The 26,877-nt window shown below is 32.7% G+C and overlaps 2 protein-coding genes across 3 annotated transcripts in view; one reads left to right on the top strand and one right to left on the bottom strand.

Annotated features, from left to right (window-relative positions):
* The window catches only part of LOC129746060 (CTP synthase), a 289,351-nt gene that overhangs the window by 31,890 nt on the left and 230,584 nt on the right, over positions 1–26,877 (top strand). The window lies entirely within an intron of this gene.
* On the bottom strand, positions 16,237–17,433 carry LOC129741953 (uncharacterized). The gene is made up of 2 exons (XM_055733784.1): positions 16,962–17,433; positions 16,237–16,493 (listed from the first exon to the last, which is right to left on the bottom strand). Exons 1-2 carry the CDS (start codon positions 17,431–17,433, stop codon positions 16,237–16,239), a joined length of 729 nt encoding a protein of 242 aa, XP_055589759.1.

Here is a 26,877-nt window from a genome sequence, read left to right as displayed (position 1 = left end):
ATTTGGCCGAAAGATATTTGGCCGAATGGTTGTTAGGCCGAATGATAATCAGGCCGAATGGTCATCAGGCTGAATGGTCGCTAGGCCGATAGGATTTTTATAACGCTTGTCTGCATTTTAGGCCGAAAGGATGCAAGGCCGAATGGATACAAGGCCGGATAATTGTGAATGAATGATACGTCCAATGGCTATTCGACCTTACAACCATACGGCCTAGTATCCAATCGGACTAAAATCCATTTAGACTAACAAACATTTGGCCTAGCATTCATTTGGCCTAGCATCCATTCGGCCTAGTATCCATTCGGCCGAAGGACCATTCGACCTGATGATCATTCGGCCTAAAGACCATTCGGCCTAGCATCCATTTGGTCTAACGACCATTGGGCCCTATCGTTTATCCGGCTTAACATTCAGGCAAGCGTTGAAGATGTTTTATCGGCCTTTCGACCGTTCGTCCTAATGACTATTCGGCTTTACGAACATGTGCCCTATCATCCATTCGACCTAATGACCATTCAACCTGATGATCATTCGGCCTAACAACCATTTGGTCTAACAGCCTTCGACTGGATAACCATCGGCTGAATAACCCATTCGGCTTTGTGGCCTATTCGGTTTGATAACCCATTCGGCCTAACGGGGGCTATTGACTGATTTTTACGTATAATTTTTTTCCCAATAATAAACGATTACAAAAAAAAATTAAAACAAATTTGGTTTGTTGCTATATGATTATTCATTTTTCAATATTTTACATTCATAGTGTTTCCTTTTAAATCGTAACTTTGAAAAATTGGTACTAAACCTAAAACGTGAGCAAAATTCGCTTTCATCGATGGTTAAAATCTTTGAAATTGATCAAACTTATTTAGTTAAACTCAAATGAAACAAGTTCAATCTTCCAAACTCTTCTGCAAATTCGAAGATTTTAACCTTTGATGAAAATAAATCAGATTTCAAAATAAAAAAATCAGGATCAAATTGGCTTGATGCATTAACTTAATGATTCAAGTTTGAAATTTGGCTTGCAATATTAACACTTTGGGGACTAAATACAAGATATCTCGTTGTTTTCGCTTGCCACTAATATGCTGCATTAAAAAGCATAATTCAAATGTCATGAATCTATAAATAAAACCTCATTTTACAAAATTTAACACAACACTTCCCGTTACTCAAATATAATAAATTAGCAGAATTTTGTCTATTGGTTTCTGAAAAATAAAAAATGCCATATTTGTGTCTGACGGCTTAGATTTTCTCAGGGTCCTTAATGTCTTTATAATGTTAAACAATACACCGAGAAAATATTTTGTACAGATTTTTTTGGGGTAAACTCATATGTTTCTTTAACAGCTTTTTTTCATAAAGAATTAATTCCATAATGTTAATTCTGTGGATGATTTTTTAAAATTAAAATTTGGGTCTTTCGCATTTAACAAAACTTAGAAAACTAATTCACATTCTACTTTTTGTTTCTGATATTCTGCAAAATTTCGTTGATAAACTAGTTTTCAAATCTGGGAATTCAATAGACGAGCAATCTCATGTTGATGATCTCTTGGATTCCTCAACAATTTATACTGATTGTAAAATTTATTTACTAGCTAAATCTTTCTCTGAATTTTGAATCTGCATTTTGAGTCTGAATTCTTAAAAACTGAATTCGAAAATTGAGTTTTGAACCTGTATCCGAATTTCTATACGATTTCTGAAATGAACAAAAAATACGATATCCGAATCTTAATTCCAGTTTAGAATTTTATGAGCCAAGTTTTAGAGCCCTCATTCATGAATATATTATTTCAATTCTGTAGTTCAGGTTCAATCTAAATTTAGTATTTTATTTTATTTTTGTATTGTGAATCTGAATTGAAATGTGAATTTGAAATGATGAATCTGAGTTTTCCATTTTTGGATCGCCATTTCGAAGCTTCAAATGTTTGAATTTTTTGTTAAGATTAAGTTTAAGAACTACAAATTTGAATGCAAAACAAAATTTTTATTTTTTTCATGTTCGGAAAACTGTTATATAACTATTTAAAATGCAAATTCCAACCAAATAAGTAAACGATCATAAAAATGGTTACTTTAAGTCGGTCTAAATCGGATATGATAAAAATGACGCATGTTTGCCCATGTTTGCGCCATGTTTGCAAATTTGTTTTCCCAGGCGGGATTCATAAGAGAAAACAACCTTGTTGTTCTCTCTGCGATAAGCGGTGCAACCAGATTGCTAGAAATCAGGTGGATCATTCGGAGAAATTGACCAATGAGAGAAGTAACAAATATTGTCGCTGGCAACGGTTTGCATGCATTGAGAGCAAAACTTGTGCTCTCTCGCATACTTTCAGGCAGTGATGCCGCATTGAAATTGGTATTTCCAAGTCCGTAAAAATCGGTATTCGGTATGAAAATTCCAAAAATCGGTATGAATACCAATTTTTTATTTCGAGGCTTTTAAAAACTATTTTTATTGAAAGAATATTGAAAAAATTGCTAATTTGCTGATATCGCAATTTCAATCACAATATTTTCTGTTAAAAAGACAGTCCACTGCGACTTTATTGTGTTACTCACTCTAACACTATAATCATTTAGTATTTTTATGCTACTTAATTCTTTATACTGAATACTGCACGGGGGAACAGCATTTTTGGTGCTGATTTTGAATCAATTTTTTATCCTACATTCATGGATGTTCTTGTTTCAGAAATACATCGTTGAAAAAAAATTATTTTTCTACAATTTTTAGAAATTGGAATAGATAAAATTACAAATAGTTATTTCTGACATCATTCAAGAAAGTCAGTGAGTATTTGATATTGAAAATCTAAACTCATTCAACAACTTTGTTGATGACTGCCAAGCGTTTTGATTTATTGTTTTTTTAAATATCAAAAATCCGTTTAAATACCTCTAAAATTTCTTCAATATTCCAATTTTTTGTTGTTTAGAAATAAAACGAATGTAAATTTCCATAATCTTTTTCTTGGAAATCAAAATTACTCGTGGTCTTCGGGAAAGTTGTTGTGTGAAACCCTTTATTTTCTAAATGTTTGTAATTTTTAAAGCTTTTCGAAAAAAAAACCTAAACTTTTTAAAGAATTTTTACCAGTTTTCAGATCTCTTGTGCTATACTTCAAGATATGATCTGTTTATGTTAAGGTTGCCAGATTGCCCGGTTTTATGCGGGTTAGGATTTTGGGAACAGTCCGGCACTTTTTGGCAAATCAAAAAAAAAATTGTGTAGTAAAATTTTTATTGAGCCACCAAAATAAAAAAAATTGAGCAAATTTTGCAAAAATAATCATGAAAGATTTTTTCGAAGTCTAAAATACGATTTAAAATCTGTTTATGAATTTTCATGAAATTTTTTTTCCAATTTTTTTTATCTTGATTTTTGTTGAGTAATTTCTGGGTTTTGACAAAATTGGCCTAGATATCGGCCGGATTTTTGGTCGTCAATTTAGAAATGAAATGCCCGAATTTTGCCAGGTTTGTAAAGAAAATTGCCCAGTTTGTTCGGCCCGGATACGTGCTGAAAAAATTTGGCAACCTTAGTCTATGTATTAAACAGCTATAATCTCTAATCTACCATGTTATTTGATAATCGAAATTCGATCTCAAGAAGGTTGGCATAGACAGAATGCTTTCTAATTCTCTGAGACTTGATAGCAAAATAGGCATAAGAATTCAATTGTTCAAATCAAAATTGAAAAAAAGAAAGAAAAACGATACCTAGTTATATTTTGAAAAAAAAAGCCTGTCAGAACGAGTTTTTCAAAAATCTGTATGAAATCGGTAGGTTTTGACAAAAAAATCGGTATTCTGTATATATACAGATTCTTGGTCAAAATATTCTTTAGAAATCGGTATAAAAATTCGGAAAAATCGGTATGTATGGCATCGCTGCTTTCAGGGTGTACGAATAATATTGTGTATTGCCTCCACTTTTACCTACCAAAAGTTGTTTTTTCGAGTTTATTTGGATTCGAGAAACGTATGTACGATTAATTGATACCCATCCCACTTTTCATAGGGGATACAGAAATGAAGGCGAGGTGCTTCCATACAATTTTTTTGAATAACCCAAAAACTTGTCTGACAAATGGAACTAAATTTGATACAGAGTTCATGTGCCTATGATTGTTATGCAACCATCTGCCTTGCAGTGTGTAGAGGGGAGTAAGGAGGAAGTTCCATATAAATTTCGTTGTATAGCTGAAGAACAATCAACCAATTCAACCAAATTTAATATGAGAGAGTTTTTGGGGTCGAAAAAATGGGCCATACAGGGGCTTCATTTATTTTTGGAACGTGTAGCAAAGCACACCGGGTCAGCTAGTGTACAATAAATAAATAAATAAATAAAAGATTTATTTTTTTGTACAGCCCTTGCCGATTAGTATATATCAATTTAATTAAGATAGAAGGGATTAGTTATACAACGGCAACCAATGTCAGTGGGCGATGAGGAGGAAAGAATGAGATAACGTGTAATTTAGGCACTGGGGTCACCAATATTGCACACTTCTTAAGATTCGTAAGAGTCAACAGATTACAGATTTTCTGCGATAGAGAATTCTAACAAAAAAAATGCTTTTTTTAGACACAGATTAATTTAAAAACATAATCATAATATAATTGAAAACTGAAATTGATGTTAAGCATTGACTCAACGCTTACTTTAAGAAAAAAAAATTTACTGTTTTAACTCCTAGATCATTCCGGACCAATTAGATGGTAAACCATTTATGACGGTCTCTTGATTTCGTTCCAATAATGGCAGCTATTATCATTCGGTAGTCTTACATGGAGAACCGAAAAAGAAAATTTGATTGATAAAGAAAAACAATGAATCATCAGTACCGTCAACGAGATTAAAGTTGTTACCCATGTTTTGTAATTTTAATAACTGTTTCATTTCCTGGTTCCAACAAAACAAAACAAATTTAATAAAAAAATCTTGTTTAACTTAAATTTATTATTAAAAACGGGTAGGAACATATTTAGGAACGTGACAAAAAAAGACTCCACCTTTCCATTGACAACATCGGATGTTGCGGATCGATTAGAATTCCCCATAGTAGATAGAAGGGGACTTGTATATCAATGGCAAACCGTTTCACTGGCAAATACAGGGCAGCAATATAGATAAGGCTCCTTGTTGTCAGGGACACAGTAAACAGTTTTGTGTGTTTATTAATGCGTGAGAGTTTACGTCTGTTGTCTATTATTTTATCAGCTGTTTTTTCTCTAACTTGATTTCTTATCTTTTTCATACATATAAAGTGTATAAGGGATATATTTATCATACATTTTTATTCTATTTCTCAATCTAGAATTTAAACGATGAAATCTTTTGATTTATGAGTAAATCTTTTTATTTCATTATCATTATAAATAGAGACCCAAGCTGAAGCTACAGATTCGTATCGTTGATTGTTTCCCTTCGATAACTGAACGAAGAAGAAAGATTTTCAGATTTGCTGGCAGCGATTTCCGTGGCCGTCCATGGACCATCAATTAACGACAGTCAGTCGGATTCGCTTTTTTCCTGCCGGTGAATTTCCGTCATGTCACTGTTGGACACAGGACTCCAATCTCATCATCGGTCATCAATCAATCGTTCTGATGAAAGTCGTCAGATATAATTGTACCAAAGCGTGATGGCTTTAAGGTACATGATGCATCAGCCGGTTTAAGCTATAGTTTACTTTCGACAGTAATATTTTTATTTTATAAATTTGATTTTAAGGAAGTCGATTTTTTTTAAAATGATAAACCCTCATTTTTTTTTCAGATAAAGAAAAAATTTTCGTAATTTTTTTTTAAAGAAAAAATAACGACACGACAGGTAGGTTATCTAGTTTGTTCAACTAACATCCTTTTTTTTCGATCCCTAATTTTCACAAGAAATGCAAATTATAACATGAAAGATGGTTTAACACGTTCGTCGCCATGGGACCCATATTCAGGTGAAGGGTGTATTTTCTGGGAGGCCCCGTCACATCAAAAAACGTGTGACGCTCTCTTACTCAAGTTAGCCGCTCAGTTAAGCCACACGTTGCAAAACTTGGATTTCTCCTTCTTTACTTTCTCGCTCCGAAAATTTCTTCGGTTGTTCAGCGGAAAATTTACCTCAAATATTTTATAAATAGGCACAAAAAAATATTAGCGGACTCGGTTCCACAGAAAAAACAAAAATGGTGTAGATTTTTCATAACAAAATAATTTACTCATGTAACCATTACTTGAAAATTCTATAAAAATTCACAGATGAGTTTTGAACCGAAACGAAGCTTTTAAGACCCCGGGTTCAATTGTCACGGTCTTTCTATTACGACCAATCAAGAATGGAATCCTATCAAAAAACGCACAGCGCACAGAAGATTCATTCGTGTATATCCTCGATGGATGCCTTTGTCTTGTGATAGGTTATGGGTTCAAATCCTATGCCAATTATGGGCACAAACCGGGATGTCATGATCGGAGTAGATTATCTGCGGACATCAAGCCACAGAGCTAATTTCGAGTAACAATTAAACATGCTTTAAAGATTCCACGTTGCGTAGATTCCCACATCTTTCTCAGAAATGTCAAATTTCATGTAATGATATATAGTTGCAAAAAATTGCATAACTTTGCAAACGCTTTAGAAAATCTCCCATTGCGTATTTTTGTTTCAAAATTTGCATATAGAGAGCTGAGCTAAAAGTGTATTTTTACAATGTATTCTATATTTTTCTGAATTTTAAAGTTGGAAAAAAGAGTCCATCGAAGACAAGGGGGGGAGGGGCCTCCCAAACAAAAGAAAATTTTTTGCATAACTCGAGAACCAATCAAGCAAATGGTATCGAATTTGGCATTGGGTGGTATTTGGGAACGGGGAATATTTCAATGAATATTAATTACCCCTCCCTCCTCTCAGTGGGGTGATAGGAAGGGGGCTGGGGGACTATCTTACAATTTTTCATATAACTCGAAAACTAATAAAGATATTGGAACCAAATTTGGGATGGAAAGGTATTTTGATACAAAAAATATTTCAATGATTATTTGAGACCCCTCCCTCTTCGCAGTTGAAAGGGAGAGGCCTCTTTCATATTTTTTTACATAACTCATAAACTAATTAAGCAAATGGAACCAAATTTGGCATGGGAATATATTTGGATACGAAAAATATTTCTACGATTATTCGAGATCCCTCCCTCTTTCCAGTAGGGAGATATAAAGGAGGGAGGGGCCCTCTTTTTAATTTTTTACATAACTTTAAAATTGATCAAGCAAGTGGAACCAAATTTAGCATGGGCGGATATTTGGGAACGTGACATGTTCTAATGATTGTTTGAGACCCCTTCCTTCTTCCAGCGGGTAGAAATGAAAGGGGGAGGGAAGTTTCATATAATTTTTATTTTATAACACAAGAACTACAACAGCAAATGGAACCAAATTTGGCATGGAATGATATTTGGGTACGAGAAATACTTCTATGAATAACTGGTATCCGTTACACCTTCAAAGAGGTGGATGAAAAGGGGGAAACCCCTCCCCTTACAATTTTCAGTATAACTGGAGAGTTGATCGAGCAAATTGAACCATATCTACCATATCATGTGAGGGAATTTAGATACGAGAGATAACCCACCGTTTTTCAGCGGAAAGATATAAAGCGGGAAAGAGGGGCTTCCATACAATTTTTAGCATAACTCAAGAATTAATCGAGCAAATGAAACCATATTTGGCATCAAAAAGTATTTGAGTACCCTTTCTTGCTGTAGGATGATAGAATTGGGAATATAGGATATACATAGTTGGGAATACAGGAACCTACAGACAGATTAAAATGATCAGATCTTCAACACAAATTTATAGAGCAAGATTCAGAATATTTGTTTAAGTTTTCTTTGTGTTGCAATTCGAAACTCTAGCTGCAGCTCTCATTTTGCAGTGGTTGCTTATGAAATACGTTATAATTTGATTTAAAATAATGCCAACAAAACAATAGATTTGAATAATTTTTGAAAATATCATTTGATCATGAAAGGTGTAGCAAAGCACACCGGGTCAGCTAGTAATCAATGAATTTACATCATTCACAGAAATTACATCGTCCACCGTTACATTTTTTTTGCTGTGTAGAGCTTATATTGGGCTGTTTGAATCCATTGAAAACGGGTTTTGTTTATTTTTTTATACCCTTTTCACATGTTGGTGCTGATATCAATTATTTTTAAACATCATAATATCGTGAAATGATAGAAATGATAAGAAAACTAGAAAAGAGCAAGCGAACCAGTATCATTCATTTGTTTTACTCCTAAAATAAAAAATGTTGTAGGATTGGATTTAGTTATTTTGTTCATTACCTTAATTCACCTAACTTATAGTGAAATGAATTCAATTTCTCGGAAAATATTTGAAAGACGAAGCTTAGAAAGAGACAGTAAATGTAAAATAGAAATGAATAATGCGTACCAATTTTGAACTTTAACATCTACAACAAAACAGCATTTAATTCATTTAATTTATTAAAATCAGAGGCCGGTTTTCTTTTAATTAATTTTGTTTGATAAAGATCGAATATGAACTTTAAGAGAAAGTTTAAAATTAAAGATTATTTGGTCAGGGTTCGACCAGACTGAACTGAACGTCATCAGCATTTTTTCGAGCCAGTCGAGTTTAATGTACAAATATTTTCAAATACAGACAAAATAAGTATAACTTTAAAACCAGAATCAGTAGTTTATAATCCAAGGAACGCATCCCAGTGAATTATTTTAGATGTTTCGGTTTCACATAAGAATAACATAATGGCGTTCAGTTCGGTCTGGTCGAAGGCAGGCCATTTATCAGATGTAGGTAATTAGAAGCAAAGTTTTTAAATAAGTGGTTCATCACTTACCAAGGTGATTTCCATGCCACATTACCCTTACCCCTTAACACTCAGCGTGAGATCTGTGGAGGGATGGCGTACAGCCGGTCTCCGGAAAACAAGTCTTCACATGTGCTGCATTTCCCTTTCCTCTATCGACTACACGGACTTGGCTGGCGTCGTTATTAAAGTCTCAAAACTGTACAGTGAGATTGAATTGCTTGTTCCCAGCAATCTTTCATTTGGTTCATTGTGCAATGTTGATTATTTCGAGCCAATCACGGAGTGCAACCATTATGCCATTGGCCTTGGGGCCGCAGGTGGACCGTAGTTGATAGTAAGCTCAAGCTCAAGCTCAAAACAAGAGTCCATCGAAGAAAAACGACACAAAATTATGTTCCACAAATACCCAACTCTTTCAACGGGCCATTGGAAAACATCTTATAGTTGAGCTGCAACTAGGGGTTTTGTGATTAAACATTACTATGCAGTGCATGCAGATTTGAGGCCCGGTTAATTGTTCTGTTTGATGTTAGGACCCACAAGCGTGTGAATACACTCTTCACAGGAATCGCTATACTTCGATCAGGGAAATTTCGGATCGACACCATACAAATTTGTGACAAAAACTTTGTTCCAATATTTTTTGCATTGTGGCTGATTTAGTTAATGAAAAAATAATACAAAAAAAAGTTTTACAGCTTATAGTACGTGTAACTTGTGTTTAAGAGTGATCAACAAAATCCCGATGCATCGTAAAAATAGCTTTTAGAGACTATTCAAATATTACGTAACGCGTTTATGGAGGGGAGGGGGGAAGATAGCAGTTTGTCACGGTTTATAGATTTTAGATAGAAAATCTACAAGCTCAATTTCCCCGTATGTTTGGATAGCGTGCCGCTAATTCTGATGGTTAATGGCATTGTGAAATTCAAATTTAAAACCATCTCATACATATAAATTTCATGATATTATTCATTTTTGAGTTTTATAACTAATTAATCAAAAATGGCTTATAATGAATTCAAAATCTGAGTTATGATAATAAAATCAAAATTCTATATATTTTTTAAAAATTGATTTACTAGCTTGTATTCTGAAATAAAAAATTTGTTACAATATTTAGATTTTGTATTTTCGATTCATAATTTACCTTCGATCATGAAAGCATGTAAAACTACAGAAAAGCTAATAGGCAACTTACGGAAAAAATAAGCAACAATGATAATTTTTTTATTGTTTGATTTGATTGGTCTAAAATAAATGTAAGGTACACCAGAGAAATTACTGGCAAGTGCAAACGAAGCTTTTATCCTTATCGAAAATGTTGTCTAAAAAAGTTGAACGTTCTCCGTTGTTTCTTCTATCAGTTTTATACTCGTTCGATCTGAGCTAGTTTTTGATTCATTAGAGAGAATTATTTGAGTGATAATTTTTTTTTATATAATTTTTGAAATTTCAGCGAATTATGAATTTCTAAGTAGAGTGTCTTGTACTAGGATTGGTCAATCTTGGATCGATCTATGGAAGATCGTTCTTTTAAACTTACGCTTATTAAACGCTTATTTGGAATAATTTTTTGAAATGAAAAAAAAATTGATTAGATCGGTTCATTTTCGATTCAATTATTCGATAATTTAGATCCAAATTTTAATTAAGGCTCATCAGTACTTTGATTGAAGAAATTATCAAAATTCAAATGGTTTTTATAGAGGCGAGCCAGTTGAAGGATTAAAAAATTCACGAAGCCGTTTAGGGAGGAAGAGAAGCACCTTTTCATTGAAGACGTTCTAGTATCCTTTTAAAATGGTACCAGGTAAGATGTTAAAAATGTGCAACTGTTTTTTACTAAATTCCTACAATCAAAGTAGCTTAACTCTATTAAAGGTTAAGCTTTAATAGATTAGTGGGGGTATTGGACAGGGCATCAAACGAGCGGAAAACTGATATACAATGGATTGTGGGTTCAAGCCAGCCGGAGTATCTCGGCAAATTTGGAATCATGATTAGGCTACTTAGGCTCCTTTTCAAGATTCTTTATTTGTTTTGAACAGTTGGAAGGGAATGAGATGAGTAAAACCTGTCCCAAGCCAATGGTAACGGACCCCTTGGTTGTGCTGCAATTATTGTTGATGAGTTAAGCATCAACAACTTTTGAATGTACGATCGAGACTTCCCGTACTGCCTCGGGTCGAAAGACCTATCAGCCACTGGTGGGTTCAACTACATACATACATACATACAATTTAGATCCAAATTTTAATTTCTTCAATATCAAAGAATGCTATTTGTTGGGCATTTAGTCGAATGCAATACATAAAATTAGATTGGCTTTTTTGGAATTGTTATATGAAATTTTCAATATATTGGGGACCTTAATAAAAGTGTTCACAAGCATTTATTTCTACCAAAGATAGAAGGCTAATGCATCTTTGAAACTTTGTGTTCTTTTTTGGCCCTTTTTATATCAAACTGCTAAACAAAATTGATTAGATCAATCTATCAGAGATCGATCCTAGAGTTTAAATTTTTAAGGTGGATCGATCCTACGACCGTCCATCTGAATTGATCTTTTTCTGACGATCGATTAATCCTAGTCAAGACCCTTTCCAGGCGAACACCCAGCATCTCTACAGTTCTTATTTTCCATTATATACAATAAAACCGATGTTTTAGAAGTGATTTTTCAAAAACTCACATTTAGTCATGACTTATTTCGTTATGTTGTTTACTGAGAAGGTACAAATCGGAAAAGTGCAATTTTCAGAACAAAAATTTTTAAAAGGAGCGCGTTGTGACGTCACGTCTTGAATCACTCAAATATCATTAACTATTTTATCAAGAAATAGTTTTTTAGTATCAAAATGTAATGCTTTAAATTTTGAATCGTTGATATATCTTTTATTTTGTACGCTATTTATATTACACACGATATACTGAAAAAGTGGGTCTTAGACAGAAATTAAAATGGAACGTGGAAAGAAATAGAATAGTTTGTGAAAAATAATAGTAAGGGCTGTTGTGTTTTGAAGAGTTCCAAACTACTTGTGTGATTCTAAAAATTCAAATGCATTTTCTTAATTGAAATTATTTATTTAGTTTAATTGATAAGTGTTACGCTTTCTTTCAAAATCGGGGGTTGTAATTAAAAGTGTATTAAGAAATTTAAACTGAAATTTATTTCTCGCGTGAGTTTTCATTACGTCGTATGAAACATCGTGAGAATTACAGAAAACTGCAGCAAAAGTCCTCAAAACAAGTTTAAAATTTGTATTTTACATATATAGAATACGCTGTCCAGGCTACAAATATTCTAAATGGAAGGAAGTTGCGACTAGTTTATGTCAGTTTTTGTATTTTTTCGTAATAAAACTCTTTGTTTAGATTATGTTTCACAAGACACGCGAGATGTAAAGGTAATAACACGCAAAAAAAAACAAATCAATTCCCAATATTTCAAAGTTTTTAATTTTTTTATTTTAAGCTTGTTTCACATGCAACGGAAAATTGATTGAGAATATTTTTGTTACCTTTCTCTGTCCGTTTTCAGTTTGTTACTTAATAAAAAAATAATCAAAAACTGAATTTCATTAGCCCTACAAAACCCGTTTTAAACCCCGTCTACAATCGGCATTAAACCCAAGCCAATACTTATTTTAACTAACTTTTTGCGCAGAATGATTCAAAGCATGTTTAACAAGCAGTTGTCAAAAGCTACATCTCAAAAAAACCTTGACATGTGAAAACTGGAAGAAAAATTTAAAATAGATCTAAAATGGCTATGGGCAGTAAGGTTTTAAACTTCTTACTATTCTGGATTTACCTTTATGAAAAAAGTAAAAAATGATCCTTTGGTAGCAAAGAATGAAAATAAAACACGTCTACGGTTTTAGAGAAACGACAAAAAATCAACAAATAGATTAAATGGTTGCACCAAACCCGTACTGAAATTAAATTTGGTGATTTTGCAATTTTTGGAGAGAAAAATTGAAAAAAAAATGTTTCCTAAACGATAAAGATGTTCGTAAAATCAAGGTGGTACCTATGTAATCATAGGACTAAATCTCTGTGAATTTTTCATTGAAAAAAATGGGTTTAAGAGGTTTAATATGAATAATATGGGAGTGTGGAGAATCATGGGCCACTTTTTTTCTATGCTCCATAACTTCTTTATTCCTATCTAATATTTAAAGATGAGTTGGACTATATATGTTTGTTTGTTTGTATGCACCTTATACAAATCCGCACCGCTGAACCGATCAATCTGAAATTTGGTACAGAGATGTAAATGGTAAGGTTTTAGTAATAGTTCTGAGCCCTTCCCACCTATGAAAAAGGACCCTCCCATACAACGTACGTTATTATTCCCACTAACTAAAAGTGATGGCACCCATTTTGTTAACCGATTTTCGTTTCCTTTGGCGGGGTTGTTTTCACCATCACCATGGCCGGGCATTAGAAGCAACCATCCAGACTTCACGTATACTGAATAGCGAATCAAAGCTGGCTGAGTATTAAAAATTTGAAAGGGGATATTCTGGCGGGTGTTTTTTTTCCTTCTACTGTTCAAAGCACGTGGTACCGGAACAAGTTATTTGGATGCAATAATAAGCAAACATTTTGGATTGAAAAATAAAACCAGCATTTTAGGAATAGATTGGCTAGAATTGTAGAATCTTCCAAAGTGCTCCGCCGTTGTGAACTAAACAGTGAACAATGAATTGACTCCATCAGCTGAATAACTAATTGGACTGATTGCTGAAAAACTTATGAACTGATTTTCATAAATTTCAGCTTTTAAGAGCCAACCATTGTCATTATTCCTCATAGAGAAAGATAAATTTATTGGAGTTAGAGTTATAAGTCCAAGACTGCGATTTCAACGCTTTGATAGCCTTCGAGGAATTTAAACGGAGGGTTAGATAAAATAATTTGATCTGAGCCTTTGAGTTTTATACAACTCAATTTCATTGGCCAAATTCTAACTTTTGAATTATTATTGATGACCAATGTAGCCGATTATACAATCCAATTTTGAAATAAAATTATTGTAAAACTGTTTAGTACTGCGAATTCAAACAAATGATATCTTAGAATTTTATCATTTATTACTCTTCAAGATAATTAATGGAATGTTTGTGCCCAAGAATAGAAAAATAGAAACAGAACGCACATTAAACTTTTTGCATAACATTGGAATGGTGATTTCGATTCAGAAATGAACTTCAAAAAACTATTAGTGGAACTTTCAACATTTAAGGTAAACTAATAACAAAACAGTGTGAAACTAAAAAGCGAAAAAATACACACATACAATTGAAAACATTCAAAGTGAGTGTTCAACATGGTTCAACAAAGTTCGGAGTTCTTTTAAAAAATATACCATTTTACAGGGAGATCATCCATCTTGAAAAGTAGGATAAGAGATTTTCATTAGATAGGGAATGGGAAAGATAAAAAAACAGTTCAATCTTTGGAAGATAAAAATAAATATAAGGAAAATTCTTTTCAAACTTTCTAAAAAAGATGGTATTAAAAAATGTTTTCGTGAAAGGATGAATTAGCATTCGCGGCAAATTATTTTTAATTTCGATTGAATAAAACCTGAAAACTATAAATTTTTAATAGTATGAAAACGATAAATACAGTGAATAATCTCAATAAAAACTTTAAAAAGACTAACAAAACATACATGACCAAATTTGGGCCAAATTTCTTATAATGATGAATATATAGCTTCCAAAATTTCGAAAAGTTAAACGATTCATTTTTTTTATATTTTATGTGAATCCGAGCAAGGCCGGGTAAAATCAGCTAGCAAAAGATAAAATGAAAAAAATAAATGGTATGACTTTTTACATTTCTAACGTATCATAAGGTAAACTTTTCCCACATAAGGTAAAGTTATTTTCCCACAGTTCTGACTGTTTTAAAAAAAGTAATATTTTTTTGGATTTTGAAAAATGGTGGGGAAATATGGGCCACCTAATTCAAATTGACCAAATAACGTGCAAAGTTTATGAGTTGACCCAAAACTGTAATTTCATAACTCATTTCGTTATTTTAAAGTAATTTCAGATGATGAAGTTAAAAAAGAGAGTTGTGTATGATCGAATAGTTTCGAAAACTTAGCTCGCGAACGTTTTGACAAAATTCCTTATATAGAATGGAAAAAATATTTTCCATCATTCTTCATTGAGCATAAGAAAACTTTGCAGATAGAAAAAAAACGTGTTTTAAGTTCTGAATTAAGAACTTCATTGCACAAAATTCAAAAATCATGTTTTGAGATCTTATATTTTGAAAAAATCTTGAATAAGGAAGGTTAAAAAAAACCATCGAAATTTTACTAATTTTTTTAATTTTTCATGCAATTTTTTAAACTTTATTTATTTTCCCCTTCGGGTTTTTACACCGCAATATCGAAAGGAAAGCCACCCCAACTTGCAAAAGAAGAATTTTATATTTGTTCCGGCCTCATTTTTCAAGCATTAGATTTTGTTTTGAATTGTAATTGAATTTAATTTACCGTCTAAATAAAAACGTTTACAAAAGTAATTTTATGAATTTTTAAATTCAAAAGCATCAAAATTAAGAAACATATACTGAATCGATTTTTATTTTATTTCGTACTGAAATTGATCAATTTGCGACGCGTCAAGAAAACATAAAATTTTAATTTTGACACACCCTGCTCCAGCGGATTCGTCCAAACGCAAAAATTAGAAAGGAGGAAAGAAAGGTCCAGCCAACAGGGTTGAGTGGGCCCGTTTCGCCGGTTGAATGTGTATCGTTTTGTGCCCGAATGACCTTGAGCAGTGTCATTCACAAAACGCAAATAAAAAATATATGTATCGAAATATGTGTATCTTTGTAGTGGCAAAGTAAGTATGGTATCAAATTAGAGCGACAACAAATTCAACGCACGAATTTTTTTTTGATTCAATGCTTCCACACTTTCCTACATCTTTGATGACGCTAGCAAGCCAGATAACGAGACACCTCACGAACGACTGTTTTGTTTTGATTCAAGACACTTTGTGGACCGGTGTGGTGCATGTTTGGCGAACGTTAGAATCGGGTAGATAAAAACTTTTAAGCTGTAAACAAGGTGTTAGCTTTGTCAGACTTTTTTCTAAGGGTGGAGGCATCGATTTTATAATCTCCCGCGTAGAAGATAGAGAAATAATAAAGAGGGTCGTAGTCATTCTCTAAAAATTATCATAAATCGATTGAGAAGGGTGTCTTCATCAGTACATCTACACAACAAATCGATAAACAATTGCCTCTATCGTAACCTTAGCGTATACCCTTTTGCTTCTATCATATCGTCAAATAACTACTTTAGCTATGAATTATAAATTGCCCAAATAAGAAAACAACAGCGACAGCTGAGGAAACTTACCCTTAGCACTTTCGCCCCTCCAGTTCAGGTTCCGGGCCACCTTGTGCGAGGCCAGCGATTTCCCCCGGCATGGCAGACCGACGATGGTGACCACCAGTGGGGCCGCCAGGGGACAAGGTTTCGGGGCACTGCTGCTGTTCTGATCCAACTTCACTGAGGGAGGTGGCACTAGGTTCGGAATTTTCGACGAGGACAAATTGCGTGATCCTGCGTTAAGGGAGAAACAAAGTAACAAAAATTAGAGGGTTGTTTTACAGTCTTTTTTGGAGTTGTTCGGAGGCGGGGCATTTAATTCAACAACATTCTTCACACAAAGTATACGTGAGCGAGCATACATTCAACGTGTTAAGAGGTCAATAATTGGCACATGAAAAGCGTAAACATCTCTTGGCCGCTGCTGCTGCAAGTAAGTAGGTTGATTTTACCCCACCGAAACGAGACGAGCAAGAATTACGAAGATCGTACAAACTCTTCTTGATTTCGCTTTCATTTCAAGAGATACCAAATCATTGGAGAATATTACTTGCCGTGAATGACCTCGTATGGGTTGTTTTTTTTTTAATCTGAAATGTCGTTCACGTCACACTTTATATTGGGCTTTTCGACTCGTTTTTTGAGTCCAATCAAATCTTTAGAATACACTTGATTCGGGATCACAAAAACCACAAATTTTACCGTAGCAGCCGATATCAGGGGCAGCACCAGGGGCGACGACGACGACAGGACCAGAAGCAGCATTATCTTCTTCACTGTGCTGCTGCTGTGCTGTGCTGCTGGGACAAGACGACGAGACGACGGCGTGCGTGTTCAAACAGTTCATGTGTTCATCGGAAGGCGATGCACAAACTGAAAACAAAAGTGAAATTTCCACCTCACTTTTCGTTTTCGTTGTCGTCGTCGTTGTTGTTGTTGGGGATTTGCTCCTTTTTCTTCTATTCCACGAGGCCGCTTCCTCGTCGTCGTCAGACCGTTGTTTTTCGGCAGTTTTTCTCTCCCGCTCGCGTCGAGACGTCTGGCTGCTGACTCTGACTGGCTGACTGGCTACGTTTTCGTTCGACGGACGTGAACTTTGCCAGGGCTGAGAGCAGAGAATCCTAGGGTGGGACTTATTTTGGGCTTTTATATCGCGGGAAAACAGGAGTAGCATCTAGAATGGGCACATAGTTCGATCGATTTACTTTCAGATCAATTGAAACCCCTTCTAATTGTCATAATGTCATTGAGGGGAAAGGTTTCCTAAATGGGCCTTTTGGGTTAAATGCGCCTGCGGCCGTTTTACGAAATGGCTGACAAAACAACATATCTAATCAATGCAATTTGAGGGTAATACGCTTTGAACATAAGGCAAGAAAGAATTTTATCAATAAACCCACTCAAAAAAATTCAAAAATTCATACAAGGTTTTGATACATTTTGATGTAATATTTCGACTTTTGAAAATTATTCGTAAAGAAGATCAAAACAAAAAGTTGGGTGGTTTTTGTTTCTAATTCAAATGAATCTTAGAAGTAAAACAAATTTAAGCTTTTATGATGGTTTCATAATAATTGGAAAGTGGAATAAGAGAGTGTTTTTGCATGCGCCCATCATGTTTGTAAAATGCCCCTATCCTAAAATAACAGATTAAAAAGAATAAATATATGATTTTTATCATTAGAATTTGGATGAATTGACTCCATAATATGGCAACCCTAACTTTTGTTTTATTCTATAAAATAATAAAAGAAATAGATTTTTATAAAACTTCAGCTATTTTGTTATGGGATTTACCAGTTTCTAGCATTCTCAATGAAATTATACGGAAATATTGCCAGAAAAACAGAAGTTTGGCCTAAACCATAAATTTAGCCCGCATTTAGCCCGCACGGTTTGAGGTTCGTTTATTTTGACAACAGTTATAATACTTAAAATTGATTTCTCAAAAACTGAAGGAGATTTCAACATAAAAATTGCTCCAATGTATAGAAAACAGATGTCTGTTAATGTGTATATAGTTTTTGTACATACATATTCGATGAAATATTTGATTAAATCAGTATTCTGCATAATAGGCGCGTATAGCCCGCTTCTCCCCTACACATGGCTTTGAAAAGTTCTGTTGAAATGTGGCATTTTTTTCTTGCCGCACTTTAATCAAAGTTCATTAAAAAACATTTTTTTATGTACAGTGACTTTCATGATTGACACTTATTTACTTATTTGAAAAAAAAAAATCATGAACTTCTTGAAATTAAATCCAAATACCTCTTCATAGCAAGGTCGTGCGAACAGAGGGACGGGGGGGCGGGGGTGTTTAGGGATTAAACCTCCCCCCCTCCAAGAAGATTTTTTCCAAGTAAAATTTTCAGTTCACAAAATGAATAGTGTATAATAGTAGTAACGGCAAATTACTTGATCCCAAAATGTGTTTAAAAATAACCCGATCAGAAGAGCATATCAAAATCGTAACTCAAACCTATCTCAGCGAGATATTTATATCTAATCCAGTTATACTTTTGTTATAAGGTTTGTTTTTTTTTTATGATTTTTTGAGAACATAACTGTACCCAATTTTGTCAAATTTACATTTTTTGTAAATGCACTTTAAATACCTACAATTACAGATAAAATTTCATTTATGTGGATGAATATTCAAAATCGATTTTATCCAAATATATTTGAGGGATAAACAGTTTTCTGTGACATTCGATAACTTTAATTGGAAAATCGATTGCCTTATAATCAATGTGTTTCCTTTTTTTCAGCAATTGGTAGAAGTTTAAAAAAAAGCCTGCAAGTACAGAAGTTTTTCGTATTTATGATTTGCCTGTTTCAGATGCTGTTATAAGATTTTAGAAGCTCTCATTACAATACATCAAGTATTCTATCTTAAGTCCCGAAAATCCAATTCCATGTATCAGGTAAACTTGTACCTACCCGATCAGGAGAGCGTATCAAAATAATAACTCAAACGTATCTCACCAAGATATTTACATCTGATTTAGTTATAATAAAGTAGTCTAAATTTTCGATTTTAAGTTTCTCCAATCTGAATTATATCTTATTCTGATTGACAGACTTGAATGGGGTTGAGCTCATTTTCAATGATAAAGATTTTTTTCGGATTGTCCAGAAATAAATTGATTATATCATATTTTGATATACGTGCAACTTTTTAAGAAACACGGACATCGAAGTCAACGGCCCAAACCGTGCGTTAAGGTGTTTCGCTCAACAGATCCATAAAATTGAATCCAATTTTTGGGAAATCAAAAATGGAGCATGGTTTTAGCAAATACTGTGGATTATTGACATTCCACTAGAAACTTTTCTCGAAGCACTCATATCTTGATAAGTTATAATTTTGATAGGTTTTTTTCTGCCCGATATCAAACTATGCTATCTGAACGAGATATAATCTTGAAAGGAGCATATCTAAAATTGATATAATTTAGCTATGATCACATAGATTTTTTGATATTATTTGAGATATTTTAACATCCTACGAGTACTGAATAATAACTCATTTAGATAGGAAAAAAATAGTATCAAAATATCTCATCTTGATATAATTTAGATTTTCCCTCCTGATCGGGAAGTGTTAACTTACATGTCAGAGAATTAGCTTGCTTCCGGTGGAGTTCTATCTTTTATCATTCTATAAGGCCTGAAATTTTCATTTTACTAAACTATATGACGTTCACGAATTGAAACTAATTTGAATTGTAAATTCTCAATTCAATAAACTTTTTGATTTGCCACTCAAATCTTGACAGTCAAAAACCCTACCTTGTCATTAGAATATGCTTTCAATAAGAAGTGTAACTAAACAAGTTCCGAATTGGGAACCAACAATTTTTATATCAAAATTCATTCATCGAATACTCAGATACCGGCAACGTTGCAGGATTTGTCTATGTGTCGTGTGACCAACATCTTTTAAGTAAGTCTTAGTGAATCTCGTTTTTAAGCTTTTTTTTCCTCAGATTAAAGCTTTTTTTTGCCTTGAGAGATAGGAGATGAAAGCTCAAATCTGTCAAAAAAAGCTTAAATCTGTCCAAAAAAATAAAATAAAATAAAACTGAGACAGATTTAAGTTTTTTTTGACCGATTTAAGCTTTTTTTGACAGATTTGAGCTTTCATCTCCTATGCTCTCAACTTAAAAAAAGCTTAAATCTGAGGAAAAAAAAAGCTTAAAAACACACGACACATAGACAAATCGTGTAACGTTGTTGGGATCTGGTGACAGGCCAAGAATACCTATGAAAAATATTATTTCTCAATTGAATAAAGTATAGTGAACAAATTCAGAATCATTTCTTTTTCTTTCATGTAAATAAGTTTATAAGGCATCCCAGACAACCATTTGGTGGGTATATCGAATTCGCAACGCAAATATACGTGCAAATGTACGTGTAAATATATCGTATATAATGTAGCAAAACCAGTATATACGTATCATTTTGGAGGCCATATAGGTACATTAGAAAACATATTCTTGATTTGGATTGTATTAAATTACGATTTGCACGACTTGTCATGCGCATCATTTACGACTAGCTTGATTCTTTTTGGAATATACTATGACAATTTACAGTACCGTTCATAATTGTATAGAAATTGGAAGCACGCGCACTGTCACTAAGACTTTTAACTTCCATAACTTTTTACTCTGATGATATTTTTTGATCATTAGATTAGAGATTAGAGATTAGAGATTTCTGCATTAGATAGACCAACTATCATACTATTTTATCACAAAATTTTAGCTTTCTGTAGTTTTTGTGGCCTGAAATACAGTAATTCTACGAAAATCGGACTTTTTGGACTTTTATCTTTCAAACTGCAATATCCCAGAAACTACGCTACATTTTTTATTGAAATTTTGCAGAGTGATTGCTGAAATATAATGTTAGCATGTCCGAAGTTTTAGAGAAGTTCTAACGATATGTTCAAAAGTTACGCGAGGTACAATATTTCAGGCATGAACCTAAAAATGCAATTTCTGTAGAATTTTGGACGATTCATGATAACAATATCGTTTCCATCCACAAATCAATTAAAAAATGTCTGGCAAAAGCAACGAAGAAAAGAAAAAATGAAATAAATGATCCATTTGTATTTTGAAATCTGAATCTCAAGATATTGTTTTGATTTTTTGGTTTAAATAGATTTACTGGTTGTTAAACAGAAAATAGAATTTTCCTATGGAAACATTCGTCCAAAATTCTATAGAAATTGCATTTTAGGTTCATGCCTGAAATATTGTACCTCGCGTAACTTTTGATCAAATCGTTAGAACATTTCGAAAACTTCAGACATGCTAACATTATATTTCAGCAATCACTCTGCAAAATTTTAATAAAAAATGTAGCGTAGTTTCTGAGATGTTGCAGTTTGAATGGTAAAAGTCCAAAAAGTCCGATTTTCGTAGAATTATTGTATCTTAGGCCACACAAACTCCAGAAAGCTCAAATTTTGTGATAAAATAGTATGATAGTTGATCTATAAAACGCAGGAAATTTGATCAAAAAATATCATCATACTAAAAAGTTATGGAAGTTCAAAGTCGAAGTGACAGTGCGCGTACATCCAATTTCTATACAATTATGAACGGTACATCATCATATAGATGATTGAGGTTGTAATATACGACATTTTTCGTAACAATATGGAAAGTTTGACGACTTATTTAGTCGTCTTTTGCGACTTGAGTGCAAGGCTCTCATTTTCCCTCAGTTGAATAAAAATAAGATTATTATTATTTTTGTATTTTAAACCAATTGGTTTATTCATTCCCAAAAATAATAATAATAAGATTATTTCAAAGAAATGCTTTTTTTTTGCTGCCAAATTCAAGTTTATATCGTACAAATTTATTATTTGCCTGACCTGGACTTGATCCCCTGACCATACGATCTGCAGCTCATGATGGTTCCTCGACGCTATCTGGAATATATAAATTCAAGGGGATTTGCTTCAAAGGCATTAAACCAAAAGCCAATCGTATATTTCTATAACTTAAATCTTTTAAATCGTAGAACACGTCATCGATGATCTAAAAATAGACCAACATTTTGAAGCCTCCTTTAATACGATTTCAATCATCGATGTCCCATTATCATAAACGATTTTATTGATTTTTTTTGTATTCTTTTACGATTGCCAGCAAATACGTTTTACGAAAATCAGACATGCGAATTAATTTGCAAAGGTTTACGATTGCATGCACATTATTAAGAATCAATGCAGTTATATACGTTTTTTTTTATTTCGAATTATTTTATGCATAGCACGACAAAATCTCTCAGTCACGGCTGATCACCGTATATCGGTCGTTTCACGGATTTTTTTGCGAATTTTCGTACACAAAGGTCGAGTTCATATGTACATAATTACGAGTCTCTCTTCTTGTCGAAATAAAATCATGCAATGCTTTTAAATACGATAAAGAATATGCATGGACCGCACATTGTAGGTGCAGATATACGAAAATGAGTATGAATAACATTCTATACGATGTAATCTGTAAAAGAAAATACGACTTCTGGTTGTCTGGGATCAGTAATCAGTAATGATTGATTTCACTTATATCCCATTCATGTTTAATGCTTATGATACATACACAGCCAGATCTTGTCAGCATCCCGGTGAATAGAAAAAGTACATTTACTACTCATTTTAACTCGGCTGGGAGAAACGTGGACAGCAGTACTATACGTTTCCATGGTTATAAAATGTTTTAAATATTCACATTGGAAGCACATTTGCTAAAATTTACTGTGCTCCTTGATGGTGACCCTTGAGAGTTCGTCCTTCTGTGGAAGGAAAAGAGGTTTTTCTGCACAGAAATCAGCATTGCATCAATTGATAAATGGTAAGTGTATAATATCTGTAGTGAACGTTTGATCAAACCACATGTTTCATATTTTTGTGTAAAAGTTTTGGCCATCGATAAAATCTATCAATAGTTTGTGATTGTAACCATACATCTGGACTGACGCAGTAACTCGAACAATTAAAATGTGTCATCATGGTAACGATTCACATTATTCGAAAACTTACAACTGATTTAGCTTAATGAAAGGAAACTTTTTATAAATATCGCAAATTTTAAACCTGAAACATGGTTTATAAAACGAACACATGAACAAACTGTCAGGTTTCAAGGCGCAACATAATTTGAAGAATCCCCTCATTTATTCGACAATTTCTTTCGCATTCTTATGCGAATCTAATATCCCTTCCAGCCTCTTGTTGAAAAAATAATAATTATTTCAACACATCATTTTCAATGAAACTCGAAAATGTTTCCGAAACTGTACTTTTTCAGTTGAAATGGTTAAGTGCAAATCCACGCTTCTCGCAAAAGGCGGGGCTCATCTGACGTCTCTTCATAAATCAATTAACGTTATTTCAGAATTTTATAATTTTGAGAATTCTCAGGTAGAATCTCCCCGATTCGAACATCAATTCAGAATAAATGAGTAAGAAGGATCATGGAACGAACTCACCAATTGTTGAAGCATGAAATCTGTTTCCTCTTGCAGGGGGACATTCAATGCTGTCAACTCCTGGAGGTGGATGAAATCCACGGAAAATCGGGTCGGGCACGTACATGCAATTATTGATCCATTAATCCCAAGAAAAATAACAATTCCATAATAACAAACAACTTAAATTTAATTTCACCGCGACGGAGCGAAAAAAAAAGAACACGTGCGATAACAACAAGCCATCGCCTACTTCAACTCAAAACCGATAAATTTTTGTTTAAACTTATAAATTCCATATCACTAGATCATATATTGATAGACAAAATCTGACAAGTGGTTTGAAACCAAAATTTTCCAAATAAACCATATGAAATATAGGCACAAAGAATGCTCTTCCCTTGAGTTATCAATTAAATTTTATAAATAAGTTTTTAAAATTTTAAGACGTTTGCATTGGAAAAACTACCTTTAAAAATGTTAAAAAAACAATCTTTTGTATCTTCAAATTTTGTTTTAATTTTCGAATAAATTTACCGAATTCAAAAAAAAAGTTCATTAATCTTCAAATTATTTGCTATTTCATTTTTTTTTTTTGAAAATTTGTCTTTGTTTTTCAGTTCTGAAAACATAATTTTCTTGGAAGCCTATAAATCTGAATTTTTAATAAGCAAAATTTTGTTCATTCCTTTTGTTTTCCAATTAACGGCGACCAAATATTCGGAGTTTGAAATTTTAAACTTTATAATTTAAAAGTTTTGCTTATTTTTGCTATTTTAAATCTTCATTTTTGAAAGGAACATGATTTTCAAATATTCTTTTATATTTTGATGCACAATTTCAGCTAGATTAGTATTTGCTTTGTGCTTTCAATATTTACAGCAAAATTTGAAATTCCTCATTTTTATTTTTATCATTTTATTATTTATCATTGAAGAAAGCCAATTTCCCAACTTGTATTTTGTCAGTATAAACTTTCAATGACGAATTGAACATGTAAAGTTATTATTGTGAACTTCAAAAATGAACTTTTTTGTTCTTTTATTCAAAAAAAAACTGGAAGAATTTGAATAGAAAAAATTATTCTATCTCAGACTTTGATTACTGGTATTCTTGAAATAAAAAAAAATTAAATATTTTCTTCTTTTTTTCAAATTGAAATCAATCATCAACTATGTGTTTCAAATAATGTTTTGAATAAATTGATATTTTTTTCTCTAGTCGAAAATTAACATTTCTAATCGTGATTATTAACTTTTCCAAACTCAGGATATTTCCGCGGATTTTTCTATCAACCTCCCAAGTGAAAACATAGAAAATAAATGTAAATTTAGATGATTAATAATTAACAATTGTTATCATTTTGCTAAACAATTCTTAATCAAGGTCAATTTCTGGCTCTGGAAATGGATTTTAAATTCGGAAATACCTACATTCTTTTTTATTCTGGTACTCTTTTTTATTTTTTTTCCGTACATTGATCCTATGTCCGAAGCTTTGAATTCTGGTTTGATTTTTTTTAGTTTATATGATGGTCATGAGTAGAAAAATGGTTTAAGAAATCAATGTTCTCATTTATTGTGTATTTTTGATATTGTTATTATTTCCAGCTGAATTTGAACCTGAAGCTGGAACCCCCCACCCCCTCAGTCTTTTTTCCATGTTAAAAGTGAATAAATTCTATATCGATCACATGAATTTTGCTTATCTGTACATATAACAATATTTTAGATATTTGTGGATTTATTATCAAACAACAGATAAAATCGATTACTTTTTATGATAAGGTTTTTAAAACTTGAGTTAAGACAATTATTGTACCCGAAGATCACAGCAAAGAAGTTATTGCAATTCTAAGTACAATCATATCATACACTTTTTTTAATCGATTTTGATAAATAACCGCTTCAATTCTTTATTTGAAACTAACATTTAAGAAACATCCACAGAAAAAGAAACTTTTAAAATATTAAAATATAGTCTGAAATCGTCGACAAAAATTATTTTTTTACGAAAACTGAGTTTTTTTATCGTTTATTTCACATAAACTCACAAATACCTACAATACCGTAAATCATACGAATTGATGTTATGTAGTCCGAGATATTTGGATTTATGCGCAAGCGCTTTTTCTCTTAGGAAAATACCATAATTGGAGCATGACTCATAACCTGTTTTACATAAAAAAAAAAATTGAATTACATTTTTGGATTTAAGATCCGATTTAACATTGAAAATGATTCAAGCATTTCTAGGTCATTTGGAACCAGAATTAAAATTTCGATTTTTCCGATTTCCTTTGGTCCCCCGGTGATATTTAAGGGTGGTCCAATTCTCAAAAGAGCTGGAGAAAATTTTGTTTTCAGCATTGTTGGCTGAAACTTACTAAAATTGTTCAAAAAATAACTTATTATTTTAATATTTTATTTGAAATGTCTTCTATTTTATTTTCAACTAGCTGACCCGTTGTGCTTTGCTACACCTTCCGGAAATAAATGTAATTTGTAAAAAAATATTCAAATTTAGATTTAGAGAGCATTTTTTTAAATCAAACCTCATCATACTTCAGAACCAACAACTTTGAAATGAGAGCTGCAGCTGCAGTTCTGAATTGCAATTCAAAGATGGTATCTATTATTTACTGAAACTTGATCTCTAAACTCGTTTTTCAAGATCTGAAATTTGTACTCTGTACCCAAAAAAACCTTTTTTAATATGGTCCTTTCTTTGAAAAGCTCTTTATCTTAAATTTACATGGGAGCTCTCCCATATTCTTCAATTTTGTCCCCCACTGCTTGAAGAAGGTAGGCAAATTTAACCGGCTCGATACCCAAACAGCGCTTATCATGGTAATGAAAAAAAAAATAAATTAGTTATATATCAAATACAGTGCAAATTTCTTTTTTTTAAATAAATTTACTACGATAAACATATAAATATTTAAAAAAATATCAGTTGCATCACTAAATAAGTTCTCAGCGTTTTTTTTTTATTTTCTCTTTGAAAGCCAAATATTCAAAAATGTAGGCAAAAACAAATTTCTAAGTTTACATTTGTCCCGTATATTGGGGCAAGTGTCAATGCAAAGCTTATTTACAAATGCGTCAGAGTAATGGCT

The sequence above is a fragment of the Uranotaenia lowii genome, chromosome 2, assembly GCF_029784155.1.
Source record: "Uranotaenia lowii strain MFRU-FL chromosome 2, ASM2978415v1, whole genome shotgun sequence".
NCBI lineage: Eukaryota > Metazoa > Arthropoda > Insecta > Diptera > Culicidae > Uranotaenia > Uranotaenia lowii.
Note: the sequence above shows the minus strand (reverse complement) of the source record. Positions and strands in the feature narration are given on the sequence as shown.